Source organism: Simochromis diagramma, unplaced genomic scaffold (assembly GCF_900408965.1).
Source record: "Simochromis diagramma unplaced genomic scaffold, fSimDia1.1 OVJJ01000131.1, whole genome shotgun sequence".
NCBI lineage: Eukaryota > Metazoa > Chordata > Actinopteri > Cichliformes > Cichlidae > Simochromis > Simochromis diagramma.
In genome coordinates, this window is record NW_024387200.1 from 6362532 (window position 1) to 6378081 (window position 15550).

The window sequence follows — 15550 nt, forward strand, 5'->3', positions numbered from 1 at the left end:
TTTAATGTTTTATTTTACTTTATTATACAATAAAGTAAAACAGGAAAATAGATGTAAATATGACTTAGAAAATGTAGGGGGGAAAGCACAGCAAATATCAAATGGCATTAAAAATCATTAAAATGAAGTGCACAGTGCAGTGCAAAAAACTGACATTAAAAGATAAAGAAGTATGTTTTTTGCTATGTTTGTGATGGTTTTTGCATAAGAAAGTAGGCTATTGCCTATATCAGGGATGTCACACTCATTTTACATCGTACATAATTCGATTCTAAGTGAAAGAACAAGAACTTTTCTTTCAGTTAATTGTTTATCTATTACTTAATTACTTTGGTCTTGTATGAATGGCTATGAGGGAGTTCTTTATCAGGAAGAAAAGCTATAAAACTTGTGAAAATAAAATGAAAAATAAAAATCCTAAATTGACGTCACTCTTCATATTTTCAGAAGTTATCCAGTGGGTCCCTGGGCCTACCTACAGTGTTGTAACACATTTACTAATGATTTTGATTTCTATTCATTTGGCCTTTTAAAAAAATAAAGTACTTCTCTACTTGTTGTATTTGTTATTTAAAATCCCTCAGCCAAGACAATTCTTTCACTGAGAGTTATATTTTGGTAGTACCACCTTAAGCAGATTAAAAGTTCTCCCAAGTTCAAATCAAGCCTGCTACACTGAACATATCCTGGAGTAAAATTCCACTTTGTGCTGGTAGGACTGTATGAATCCTATGTGAGGCTTTTAGAATTTGAAATCTGCCTGCGCCACCAAGGGCACTTGACAGGAAAAGTCAACTCATTGCAGTCATTGGGCGCAAACCCTCCAGTCCAAACACTAAACATATAAAATTAGCTGTAGATAGTTTATGAACTTAAAATAATCTATTTAAAAGTGCAAGTTGACTGCAAACGATTGACTGAAGATGAAGGTGAAATTAAGAAAAAACAACAGCAATAAAGAAAAGCATTAAAAAAAAACTCTTGTTGTACTTGTACTTCAAAGATAAGTGGACATATTTAAAAGTCAGATTTGTACTTCTTTTCTGACTAATGGGTTAGACAAATATAATATTCCTATGAGAATAGGTGTGAAATGATAATTATACCCAACAGACAAGTTGCATTATCCTCCATGTCTGAAGAATCAATAGCAAGTGCCGTGATTCATCACACCACTGCACTTCAGCTGTTCCACAACGTTAACGCGCACACAGAGGTCTGCCATAAAATCTCTTCACCCCTCTCCCGCCCCCTCTATTCATTGTAAATAACTGTTCAAACTCACAATGCGCTCTGGACCGCTTTATTCAGTCGGTCAACTTCCCCGCGCTTTCATTGGTCCCTTGAGGATGCGGACGCAGCGGATTGGAGGAAAGTTTCTCTCCGAGTCCACACACCCCACCTCACAGATATTCGTGGTCCGGTGCGACTGTGATTCCAGTTGTTTTCACATCCCCTCGCTAACAAAGAGACTGGGAGCTACTGCCTTACATCTCTGCGTAAACGTAACGAGTGATGCGAGACTAACGACTCACCCTCCTGTATCGAGTTGAGAAGGAAGAAGACAAAAGCAAAAACCGCACTTTGCTTTCAAGGAGAGAAACAAGCGGAGAGTTTAAGCACCTTCACGCGGACCTGACTGAACATAACAAGAGTGAAAATGGTGTCGGCCGGACTGGAGATTTTGGGACTTTCCATGTGCGTAATTGGCTCGCTCCTGGTGATGGTTGCGTGCGGGTTACCTATGTGGAAGGTGACGGCTTTCATCGAAGCCAACATCGTGGTGGCTCAAACGCTCTGGGACGGGTTGTGGATGTCGTGTGTGGTGCAGAGCACGGGGCAGATGCAGTGCAAGGTGCACGACTCCGTCCTCGCTCTCTCCCACGACCTGCAGGCGGCCAGAGCGCTCACCATCATCTCCTCCGTGATGGGAGTGCTGGGTCTCATGGTTGTGATTGCGGGGGCACAGTGCACCAACTGTATCCGCACTGAGTACATCAAAGCTCGGGTGGTGAACGCCGGTGGGGTGATCTACATCCTCAGTGGCCTGTTTGTGCTCGTGCCCCTTTGCTGGATGGCAAACAACATTATATCGGACTTTTACAACCCGCAGGTCCCCGCATCCAAGAAGAGGGAGATCGGCGCTGCGCTCTACATCGGCTGGGCGGCCACAGCGCTGCTGCTGATCGGAGGAGCGCTGCTGTGCTGCTCCTGTCCTTCCAGCGGGAACTCGGGATATTCAGTAAAATACGCACAGACCAAAAGAGCCGCCACGCAGAACGGGGACTATGACAAGAGGAATTATGTGTAGCTATGTGGCTCCCAGGAGGTGACGCCTAATAGTGAACCTGCCGCTTTTGAAAAAACTGTTTTTTACGGACTTTATCTTTGCACCAGCAGTTTGTTTGTTTTTTTCATAAATTTGAACTTTGAAAATCAGTGGAACCACCTCTATTGTTTTTACACTGGCCCTTCAATACGCTCGGACCACGTCCTTTATGTGTCTGTCTACAGGAGATTAAACAAAGACTATCAACTACAGGAGGTAGCTCACGACGTATATAAAAAAGGAGTATCTTTCTTAGGTACCAGCTTTGTAAATTCTCGAAATTATTAGTATTTTGAATTGTTTACTGCTGTAACTACATGTTGTTGTTGTTGTTGTTGTTTTCTTTTCTTTTATTGAGGAACTCTAGCCACCGAAAAATATAGGCTGTTCTTTTGCCTTGATGTGCATTGTCAGCACAACCTTGTACAGTAACTGAGAATGTTTGCACTCCCACGCGTTCAAAGACCAGTTTCCTTTAGGGGGACAATTGACAACAATGTCAAAGTAAAATGTTGTGTCAAAGCCCTCATAAATCTCAGATAAACTTTTGTTTTGCTCAGAAGTTAATAGGAGTGGGGTGGCTTTGAGGCTTGCTCTTATTTTGGACCTGTAGATTCTGGAGATTTGGCCTATATGTGACATGAAAATGTGCAACAGATGCAGTGTAGGCTACAGTCTCGAGAACCTGCAACTTTTCCCTTCATTGCAGGAAGTCTTTTGTTTTTTCACAATTTCCAGAAATAAACTTTGTTTTCTGTTATTGATGTTTGATGTAATGATTCCATATTCATGTATCTGAAGATGCAATACTGTTTCATTTTATTAAGATTAAACTGAATATATTGTATATAATCCTCATTTGAAGTGTTTTTTTAGTGCTAAAGTCTGAGTTATGATGGTCTGCAGGGGCAGGAGTGCCCTCCATAGCTGTGTGTAAGACTTGCCGTTCCCATCATGAATCCATAAACCAACCCCCACGGCGGGAGAAAGTATTTTGGTTAGCCATAGAAATCCAGATGACAATACCCATTCAGCCAGAGTGGGGCTCTGCTGTTCAACTCACAATACCCCCACCCCCCTTCAGACCACCTCCCCTCCACTCCTCATCCGCAGTCAGTGAAAGACGTTCAAATTAAAGCTGTGGAGAAGCTGCTGCAATCGTTGTCCTGCAAGTCACTCCATTCATTCATAAGTCTTCACATCTTCTTCCACCAAGGTGCTAAGATAGGCGGGCTCCATGACAAATTGGTACAGAGCAATTAGTTTACTTACTTCACAGGCGAGGAATTTACTCAAAACACTGGGGATTACTTTGGTATATTAAGGTGATGAAGTTACAGTCCTATTTAAACAGTGGAAAAATACACAAGATATTCCAATAACAGCTCTCTGATTTAGAACTGTGACTGGATTACAGAAGCTTATGCATACTTGTTTTGCTGGTGACTTACGAATCTTAGCAGGTCATATGCCCTCTTAAAAGTTCAAAATATGGCCACGCAGAGAGGCTGCATACAGTCAGGATAGAGGGCGATCAGTGGACCTCTAGTAACACACATAAGAAATACTTCATGGTAGATTAAAATTATCATCAGAGACTCAGGGTGCCCACAATTGAGGGTTGAATATGCAGTTAAGAAAACAACAAAGGTTTCACTGAGACTACAGCAAGTTTCCAGCATGTTCAACCATATCACAAGGTCCTCATCTATAAGTTTGATAGAATATTTCCATTTCAAGGTCTACTTACTTGCATTTTCTGAAAGATATGAAAAAAGCACAAGTTCAATAAGAAACTGATAAAAAAAAAACTGCTCATCGATTGGACACAGGAGGGCAGAGTGTTGCAAAGAGAGCGGGGGCTCACACTTGCAAAGGCTCTGTCACGTTTAGTTTTTAGTCTTGATCCCTAGTCCTGATCAACACCTGAGAGTCCCGGTGAGGTGTGCAAAAGTGGGTGCTTCATCATGCAGACTCCCAAAGAGGAAAGCCTAAGCTTTGAATTGGATTCTGGAGCCAGTGCAGTGAGATCGGCAGAGGTGTGATGTGAGGAGCTGAAGGATGGAGGAGCTGGTAAGGAGCTTTGCAGCAGCATTTTGTATGAGTGCTAGACAACCCGAGGAGAAGGCAGTGAGCTGCAGTAGTCAAGGTGAGAGGAAATAAAAGCAGGAATAACAAACTCCATTTCACATTTAGATATAATAGGACTGCATTTGTGAAATTAGTCAACTGTTAACATCAGAATTCAGTGAAAACTCGCCACAAAACGTCACTCCAAGATCTCTGATAGCTGGTTTGAGATCACCAAAATTACTTTTTTCCCAAACGGTAAATGGTACAGCTTTTATTTATTGATGTCAGACTGAATATCTTTGGAATTTAGACTATGAATCCAACAAAATGACCATGTTTTTAATGGCAACCTTTGCTTTTAGTCTAAATAATAAAATGTGAGTAATTTGTAACTTCAATAACTGTTAATCATACTTTCATGTTTACCTATAAATGCACAGATTATCATAACCTAATCTACTTGTATTAGTTGGAATGTTGTTGCACAGTAAAACATGTTCTACTAGACAGAGTAACATAATCAGGCTAAGACTGGCTTACAGTAAGCGCTCACACTTTGTGGCCTGCATGGGTTTTCCTACACAAAGACACTCCCGGGAAGCTGCAGTGTGCTCTGCCTCAGTGAGATGTTTTTTTTTTTTCAGATTGTTAGTTCCACTCATTTTCACAGAGGGTGACGAAGCACAGTGTGTGTGTCTGTCTGCGTGAGTAACGGGTTAAGTGAGTGTATGTATGTGTGAGTATTGAAAGAGCTGGAATGGGGGTGCACATTTAAAAAAGGCCCTCATTTCTCTTAGGAGGGAGGCAAATAGGGCCGGCGACGTCACTCAATGGACGCTCGCCATTGTAACCAGCCAGAACCTGCAGTTGCCTGGCTACGGGAGCCTATAATGTGGTGGTATGGATGAGCCTAATAAAAGGCCTGGCTAGCAGACATTCCAGTAACTATGGACACACACACACACACACACACACACACACACACACATACACACACACACAAACATACGCACAGCCTATCCACAGCAGTCTGGAAGATGAAGGAGGGATTTACTTAAAGCCTTTAATGGTCACTGCAAAAATGGCTGAGACAGCAAAAGCATATTTTCTTCATTGTGTTTTATCCAAAGAGCAAATGTTGCCATATGTTTTGAAACATGCACACAAACAAACACATGCGAAACGGATGACACAGCACACAGAGAACAACTAAACTTGACCTCCGAGTGAGCGAGAGGCCATACAGTTAAGGCCGTGTCAAAAGGCGATCAGATTGATCGCTGATTTCAGATTTGTGTCACGAATGAGCGACGTGTGTTTTTTCAGGGTTGAGTTAAGAAGTTGACTCTCATGGCTTGAACCTTGACCTCTGGAGCTGGTCACGGGTCAGGCTGCAGATCGGCTCCCTCCACTGATCAGGCATGATCTAATCAAAGCCGAGCCTCAAACTTCGGATCAGGGTCACAACCCTCAGTCTGAGCTCCTCACACCAGCTGATAACGGCTCTTGGAACGATTGGTCACTTTAAAACTTAACATTACAGGACAATGATATTACAAAGCCTCCAAAGCAGTGTAAACGAGTCACAAAACAAGAGAACTGAGTAATGCTTTTACTGACTGAGTAAGACTTGCACCAGAGCCAGCAGGTGCATACAATCTACAGACCTCCCAGCTGGACACAGCTTACTCACAGACAGCAAAGCCAAGAGTCTGCAGGTGGTTAAACGTGGAGGACAAATGTGGCTTTGTACATAGAGTTAAAGACCCCATGAGTCATTTGTTTGAGAAACAATGAGAGAGCTAGATGGAGATGGAGATCAGAAAAAACAAAACAAAACTCCACGTTCTTTCCTCCAGTGTGTCCAGAAAGTTTACAGCTTGACTCACGGCTTTTTGTCAGAGTCCAGTAGCACGACCAGGCTTCCTGTGCAGGGGGACAGCAGAACAGGAAACAGGAACAGGAAGGAACATGGAGGGTGCGGAGAGGAGGAGAAGGAGTAGAAGTGTAATGTGTGTGTGTGTGTTTGTAGATGGAGCCCTGTGGTTTGGGTAAACTACTCCCTAGGCTTCAGTATTCACACAAACACACAAACACAGGTACAGATAAATGTATGCGTTTGCATATGACAACCCTCTGTTTTATGCTAGGTTAGTGGTTTGATGCAATCCTAACATATAATTGCTCATCTGTGGGTTGAGAACAGACATTCCTCAAACATTAAAATATCCATCTGGATTATGTAAAAGTGAAGATGTTAAGTTTGTTTACTTTTTGTGCTTCACAGAACAGCAAAGACATTATCACATGTAAACAAACATCAGGTCAAATCTGGAAAATAGGGATACGTGATTTATCTTTTACCGGGAAAAGGACAAATCCCTTTATCTCTTTACCCCTTGAAAGATAACTAGAAGGAACCCTTGAAATGGTTTTTCCGAACCTAGTGTTTCAGGCCTGCTTATTGAGCAAAAAGACTGGATGTGCATCAGAAGTTAGTTTGGGTGTCTCTCTGCCTATGTAGCTACCTGGAAACTACTAATGTCAAGGTCAAGTCACGTCTTTATTGGTAAATACTGAGGTGTCGAAGCTCGTCATTAAGGGTACAAGGGAAATTATCAAATGTTGCTTTTATGAGGAGAATAGTTAAAAATAAATTCACCCATTTTTATACTGTAGGGGCTAAGTCCAGCATTTAAAATGAGCATATTGTATTCATTTCCTGCTTCTCTTTTAGACGAGCTTAACATGATTCAGAACTCAAAATAATCCTTTTTTTCTTGCACTGGTGCAGCCCCTGATCTCATCCTCTGCCCAAGACAAACTATTTTAGCTCCTTAATCTTTAAGGCCAGTCTCCCTTTGAGCCAACTTTCTTTTGATGGGCTGCATGTCACAAACAGAAGGTCCTATCAAGAGAACTATGTGCTCAGAGCCACAGCATCATATACCTCAAACAGTTTGCAGAAAAATAACCTGTATGCACGTATATACAGACACATGAAAAAGAAAGTTATCACAGGACTCTATGGAGTCAAATCTACTTTGGTTCATTGAGTTTTGCAGGTATTTGTTTTTGCGCAGCTCATTTAAGATGAGCCACAATTTTTCAGTCAGGTTGAAGTCTGGACTTAATTGTATCACCTCGATTCTTTTTATTTTCAGCTGTGCTTTTATTTGGTGCTGTGCTTCGGATCATTCTTCTGTTGCATGACAGTCTGGGCCAAGCATTAGCTGACAGCTGATAGAGCTGATGAGAGGTGAAAAGTCTTCAAGGAAACATAAACTTAAAGAAGTCCAGACACTTTTCTTTCCAAGTTCCTTAGACTATGATGATGTGGATGACTGAGAACATTCACAGACATCAGACAGACATCATCACATATGACCTCATGATACTTTAGAATACAGAGGAGTTCACGGTCAGCTCAGTGCCTGCCAGGTGCCCATGGCCAGTGGCTGCAAAACAAGCTGAAATCATCACCCCCTTCACCACCATGTTTGACCGTTGGTATGAGGTGTTCGTGCTGTTATGGTTTTCTCCAAATCCGGCACTGTGCATTATGGTCAGACATCTCTACTTGGGTCTCAGCTGTCCAAAGGACATTGTCTTGTGGTTTGTTCAGATGTTATTTTGCAAACCCTAGCTGTGCTCTCATGCAAGAGACTTTCTCCTGGCAACCCTTTTAAACCATAGCCTGTTCAGGGTTCTTGTAATCGCACCGTCATGAACATTTATTGTGCTAACTGAAGCTGGCAGGATATGAGCTGAAGCTCTTGGTTTTTTTGCAGTATCTTTGAGCACTCTGTTTATGTACTTGTATTGATACAAGTACAATGATATTTGAAATCCCCAAACTTCTAAAACTTTTAAAATGTATCAAATATCTCAAATATCTGGAAGGAAATGTGTATTTAAAGCCATATAGAGAATTATTTGCCTGAACCGATTTTGCAACTTAAATAAAACATTAAAGAATTTTGTATTTTGCTCAATGTACATTTGATAAAGCTCAGATAAGGTTGTGAAAAACAGATTTAACATGTGTTATTTAATAGGTTGTTAAAATGTTTATCTATGACATAATTCAGGGATAATTCGACCTCCAAATTCTATTGATGCATTTACTTTATTGGTAATATTTAAATCCTTATGTATACATCATGTAAAAACTATGTAGACAGCTCTCCCATTTTAAACAGGAATACTGTGGCATGTTTAAGAAATCAGAAGATGCATTATGTAGGTCCATAAATATCAAATTCTACTGGACAAGAACTTTCAGTAACTATTACCTGCTGGTAAATGTATGATAAAGCGAATTATCCTTTCAAATCTGTATTTGCTTGATGTGTTAACAAGCAACAGGTTCATCATATCAATTAAAAATATGTCACAGATTATTCCCACTTACCCCCCGAAAAAGCATCTAAACCTTTAAAACTTTAACCCTTCAAATCTCAATATTTACAAAAAGGCATGCCAAATATTTAATCTCACTTTCCCAAAAATGACACAATATTTAGATTTTCATGTATAATTTAAGACAAGCCAACAACATTTCTACAGCGAGTGTTTTCTTAAAAGTGCGATAAACAGAGAGCACAGGGATGGTTGTATCTCAAAAATATGAGCGGGGAGAAATTCAAACAGGGAGTCTCTACTCCTTCCATGCCAGTCTGGGTGAGATCATGTTTCGGTATATCTTCAAATGGACATTCGAAATACCTGGACACATAAAAACTTCATCGCACACATATACGAGTGGGTAAGATGGATGAGTTAAAGTAGTGAATGGCAGCCCTCTGCTGAGATGAAGAGTGCTGGCAGCATGAGGAATGTCTGGGTGTGATCAGGAGACATTTCTGATTTGGCATGGTTAGCAAAACGTATGTTATGTCACCACCAGCACTGTTTATTACTCCTGTTGCTATAAAGGGCTGCGATACAGGCAGTACTTTAACTTTGGCTTCTATTTGGACTCCCGTTCAAACATAGGATATGGCAATCAGTGGTTTAGTAAACAAACACTATCTAAACCACGTACACAAACAGGATCAGGATTTAGATGCACAAAGTGTATTGTTTCTACACTAATTACATCTTGCAGGAAAACTTGGCACTCTTGAAAAGAAAAAAACTTCAATTTGATATGTGGAAAAATTAAAGGTAGAACAAGGAAACTCATGTTAGTGTGTGTTTTGTTTTTGTCTTTCTCTTCCTGAGCTTTCTGTCTGTGTTCAGGGGACCATAGGTTATTTTGAAGAAAGAAAGTTGTTCTGCTTGTTATCCATTAAAGGGTGTCCTGCATGACTGAGCCACCCACCACAGGAAATGGCAAAAAAAAAAAGACACTCTCATCACACCCGACTGTGTTTGAGCCTGCCCTCCTTCAACTTCCCTTCAGTTTTTCTGCTTGACATCCCAGTGTGCAAACACACAAATGTAACAGGAATGTCATGCAGATTAGGGTTTTCTACGCAATGCTAAAAAAAAAAATCCTGTGGAAAGCATATTTATACATAAACAGACCTTGTATTAGTGTAGTTATCGTGGTTATATTCTAAAATGGGTAAAGGTGCATACGTAGAAATACAGTATATAAAGCAGAGTTTCAATTCTAACGAGCTTAAAAGTCAATATTAAAAGTATGACCAGCAAGTTCTTTAACACAGCCGGCACTAAGCTATCTGCAGGCTTCTTGAAGGACCTTCAAGGCTCTTCTTCTTTGGCAGCCTTTTCAGTCTCTGTCAAGTTGATCCCACACTGCTTTAGTAATGTTGAGGTCGAGGCTCCGAGGAGGCCAGTCCACAACTGATAGTGCTCCAGTGTGTGTGTTTTTTATCCAGGTGTGCTTTAGTTGCATTGGCGGTGTTTGGGAACATTGCCATACTGAAAAATTAGGCGGTTTCCAATCAGACCCTTTTCAAATAATACTGCGTGGCGGACAAAAAGCAACCTTTTTCTTTCTGCATTCATAATTCCATCAATTTTGACAACATCCACAACTGGCCTCAAAACATGACAGACACTTCATCGTGATTTACAGATGGCTGCAGACACTCATGTTGTGCCTCTCTCTTGACCTCTTCTGTTCACACTGACAGAAATGTGATCCAAAAATTTCAAAATGTCATCACTCCGTAAGGCCTGTTTTCATTGAGATTCAGTCCAGTTCTTGTGTAATTTGGCATTCCTCAGCCTTTTCTCCAGCTCCATCTTGCTTAGTTATTCGAATCATTTCTGATGAGGATTCAATAAACAGTAGACTGATCAACTGAAGGCCCAGAAGCACCTCTCAGGCCCTGCGTCATATCTTTGCTGCTAATCTCTTTTGCTTGAAAGCATTTTAAAACAAAAGAGAACAGACCAATTCAGGAAATAACACCGCCAACTGTGAGAGGGTTTGAAGAGGTTAAAGGTCGTAGGGGTTAGGGATCATTAAGGGCAGCTGTGGGCTGACAGGGTGAGACGAAAGCAGCAGAAGCAGTGCAGGAAATAAAGGTTTTAAGGTGATGATATTTGTACTGTTGAGTTTGTGTAAAAAGTTCGTATAGGACTGTGGATCACGATCTGCTCACAGCATGACGGAGAGACTCTAAGTCTCTGGCTGTCCGGAGGATTGTCAAAGACAGAGAAGGAACAGGAGTAAAAACAGCTGGTGCTCCTTTTTTATGGATTTTGATGAATGTGCAGATTTCTGAGAGTTTATTTAAAGAAAGGACACGAGCAGGTAAAACAAAAGGAACTACTTATGGTATCAACCAGCATGTAAGTAATTAATGAAACAAGTGTGCCGTGGCACTAGATAAAAAGTCTGATTAACCAAAGTAATTAGAATTTGCTAGGATCAGGAATGCCTATACATCAAGCGGACCAATAAATGAATGGAGAAGGCCAACACAACCAGAGCCAGTGGTATTTGTGTACATGTCAGCAGATAAGAAAGAAGTATGAGTGCAGAAATGTCAAACACACTAAAAATTGTGCAGTTAGCAATGTTTATGTGTGTTACTGATATGTGTATGTAACTGATTATGTGAATTAAAGTTTATTAAAGGATTAGCGAGCCCTTGTTATGGCAAAACTGAAACACTACGCTTAAACATAAAAGTTGTATGGAGTTTTTAAATGTAGATCATAACAGTGTATCATAAAAGTCAGAAAATACTGTATCAGCCCCCCACCTCACCCCTCTCCCATCACCCACATCATTACTCCACCAACATCCCACAAAGCCCCACTAAGCAGCTCAGTCCTGTTGAGGCAACAGTACTGTTTGTGTGAAGCCTTGAAAAATCTCTTCTGCACATTTACACATTGACTGTATGGTCCTGCCTTTGGGGAGTTGTTTTCCTCAGTGTGTGTGTGTGTGTGTGTCTGGTCTGTAACGTGCCACATTCCTCGTATGCAGAGCAGCGTAAAGGGCAGTGGCCCCACTTCACCAGAGGTGCAAGAGGGGGGTGGTGAAGAGCAAAGTGATTGATGGCTGAGGGGGAGAAGGCCAAACAGGTGGATGTGCCGCGGGAACATCCATTGAGCAGATCTCGTTATTTGCAACGTTGTCATGTCTCCATCCTTGTAACAACATGTAAATAACAATGTATAAATGCATAACAAACTACAGAGAAAGGTGCTAGCAATTTATAATAAAGCCCATGATGTATTGTGTAATTTCCTGGAAATTACCATCTGGTTTTTCTGAATTAGGGCGCAGTTTACAGCAGCTTCAAATAGTGATTTAGTTGCACAGCAGAACAAGGAGGGTAAAAACAGGAGGTTTCAAAAGATAGAAGAAACAAATTATACTGTAAACATTTTAGTAACTGTGGGGTATTTTTTTACTTTCTTATAAGGCTTATATTATTGAGTAACCTAACCTGCCCAGCTTACATTGTAATTAAACAAATACATACATATTTGGAGAACTGAATTTTTTGTGCGAATGAAAATCAGAGCAACTGAAATGATTAAAAATAGACAATTTAAATTCAAATATAAGCCCTTTTAATTCAATATCAGGTGGCACCAAACATGTTTAATTACAATGCAAAACTATGAGGTCAGGCAACTCAGCGATACACCCCATGCCCCTAAAAGTGCAGTGTAATTACAGTCCAAGAAAAGAGGTGTTGATGGAGGCTACTTGTTAATACAGCCCGGTCCCCAAAACGTACTGTGGAATTATAATGCAACATGAGGATGTTATTCTACTTGAAAATATAACACGAGCAGCAAAAATGTGTCTGTAATTACAATGTAATATAGGACGTTAGGCTACTTTATAATAAAGTCTGCATGTTTTTAATATATCCTGTGTAAATACAATGTAAAATAGGGTGGTTAGACTAGTCTATGTTACAATTCATGCCCCTAATAATACTTTGTAATTATTTTTCAAGTTGGGGAGGTTGGGCTATGCAGAAATAAGGTCTTCAAACTTACAATCCTGAGTAATTACAGTGTAAAACTGGAAGGTTAAATTACTCAGTAATACAGCCTGCAACCCTAGAAATGCAGTATAATTACAGTGTAACACAGAGAAACCTTCTTTCCTCTAAAACACCTCGAAGTTGATAATTACGGGATATACTTATATGTACTTATAATGTGCCCATTTTCCTCAAAAACAACATCACTTTTCAAAATGTAAATTCAGTTTTTGTGGTTGAATTTCAATGCAGACACGCATCAGGACTGCCTGTAATATGGACATCAAAATAATATATAATTATAATGAGATGGGGGAGTTTATGCTTCCTAATATTATTGTAAAAAAATGATAAAACATACCACAAATTTACAGGCTACTTAAAGATACATCAAATATAATTAGTTTATTTTAAAAATAAACATACAATGGTTCCTGTCTTCTTCTCATCTTCTACTGTATCTAAAGATAATTATTTTTTGGTAGAAAAAAAAAATTATAGGTACTCTTACATGGAAACATTTTTGGAAATTTTTGTTCTACTAAAACGTACAGGTCTTCCTTAAACACATTAATTACCCAGCAATAAATAAATCAACTCAAAGACAGCGGTGGAAGCAGAAAGGCTGCTGAAGCAATTTATGATAATTACATCTCTTAAAATAAACTACTCTGCTTCCTCAGTTACAGTTTGTAACATTATTTCTTCTGGATAACATCACTCTGCTGTGACTGTAAACAGTGTCATTATGGATGTAAGTAATTCTCAGCCAGCCTAGGGAAAACAGCATGACTCGCAGATACTGAGCTAAACCAAGGTGATGTGCACGCCCTCCTGACAATACCACTGTTTGCCTTAACATCCTCCACTGCAGCATGTTTCCGTCCCACTGCTGCTACTCACTCCGGATTTTCCTGCAAAACCACCCAAACTCCCTTCACGCTGAAGTTCATGATCTTATCCTGATCCAGGAGCGATAGGGATCTAAATCACCCTGCTGGGAGCAGCTCAGGCCTTTCCCTTCCAGTGAGTCTCAAGGGCGGCAGCAAGTCACCACCAGGAGGCCTGGCCTACATTCCCAAGTGTGGGCCAAGGCTGTGCTCTCACCTTTGCCCCACATGAGCGGGCTGAGCTCAGGAGAAGATGTGAAGTTTAGTGGACCTCAATGCTTTAACTGGAAATCATAGAAATACAGTAAGAAGAGTTTTGGTGGAACCACAAGTTGTGCGTCAGCAAAACAAAAGACTGGATTAAGATGAAAAGACTTATCGGTTTGGATTCCTTTCTCTACCCCTTTCACTGACCACTGCCAATAGCAAACACTTTGCCAAGTCTTTGTTTCATGATACAAGACTTATGACTTCCTTATAACGCCTGGATTTTTCCAAACTGATCCCAGCAGTTTTGCAGCCCCCTGCCTCCTGCCTGCAGCTGGATGGATAACCTTCCACAAGAGGGTTTTAAAAATGCGGTAATTCCTTCAAATATGAGTGAAGTTTAAATAGCCTAGGAGTGGAAAAGGGTTCCTTAGGTAAAGCCTCAAGTCATGCACCCCAACAAACTCACTAATACTTAATAACAAGCTAATGGTGGTTTCTGCTGACTGTGTGGTGGCAGATCGTGAAAAACTGACCTTGTCTACTGTTGATGTTTTCAGGACTTCAACCTGAAGCTTTTCATAATCATTCATATCCAAACTTTAGCTTTTCTGCTAAAGTTTGGATAACCAGCAGACTTGGGCTGTAACCACAAGTACTGCAGGACGTGCTTGTTGATTCTAGTAATCTGTGAGGTTTGCTACATTCAAAGGATTTATTGGGCTTTTGCATAGCAAGTAATCTAAAATCCACTATATCCACCTTGTAAGAAAAAGGTTGCTGGGCATGCAGGTTCTTTTTAATTTGCTCCATCTCCCTCAGAAACCATTTGTATGAAAAGATTTAAAAGTGATTAAAATAATACATATTTTAAATACAAAAAGCAGAAATTTCAAATATGAAAACATAAATGTATTCATTAACATTTACTTTTAGAGTTTTTCATTAAATATAATATTGTCCCTGAAACAGTAACTACTGCAGAAAAGGTTCAACTGTGCCGACTCAAGCAACATATGATACGTGACTGCATCAGATGTTAGACATTAAAAAGTGAGTTGCATACATTCAAAGTCTGCAGCGTTTTTTCAGTTCATTGCGGTTTGTGGCCCTTTGTTTATGCACAGCTCTCACAGGTCTTACTGTGGCAGTACAGTTGCTGCTGTGCTTGGGCCCATTGTGCTGTTTCATGACTCAGTTTGTGCCAAGCTTTAGCTGTTACACAGATGACCTCACATTTGACTTCAGAGTATGGTAAATGGTAAATGGCCTGTATTTATATAGCGCTTTACTAGTCCCTAAGGACCCCAAAGCGCTTTACATATCCAGTCATCCACCCATTCACACACACACACTGGTGATGGCAAGCTACACTGTAGCCACAGCCACCCTGGGGCGCACTGACAGAGGCGAGGCTGCCGGACACTGGCGCCACCGGGCCCTCTGACCACCACCAGTAGGCAACGGGTGAAGTGTCTTGCCCAAGGACACAACGACCGAGACTGTCCAAGCCGGGGCTCGAACCGGCAACCTTCCGATTACAAGGCGAACTCCCAACTCTTGAGCCACGATCGCCCAATATGCAGGTATACAGAGAAGTTCATGGTCACCCCTCCACC

At 40.7% G+C, this 15550-nt stretch overlaps 1 protein-coding gene across 1 annotated transcript; it reads left to right on the plus strand.

The window, feature by feature from the left end:
- Positions 1–1342: 1342 nt before the first annotated feature.
- cldn5a (claudin 5a) lies at positions 1343–3487 on the plus strand. The gene has a single exon (XM_040051131.1). It carries the CDS (start codon positions 1661–1663, stop codon positions 2309–2311), a length of 651 nt encoding a protein of 216 aa, XP_039907065.1. The 5' UTR covers positions 1343–1660; the 3' UTR covers positions 2312–3487.
- The last annotated feature ends 12063 nt before the right edge of the window (positions 3488–15550 follow it).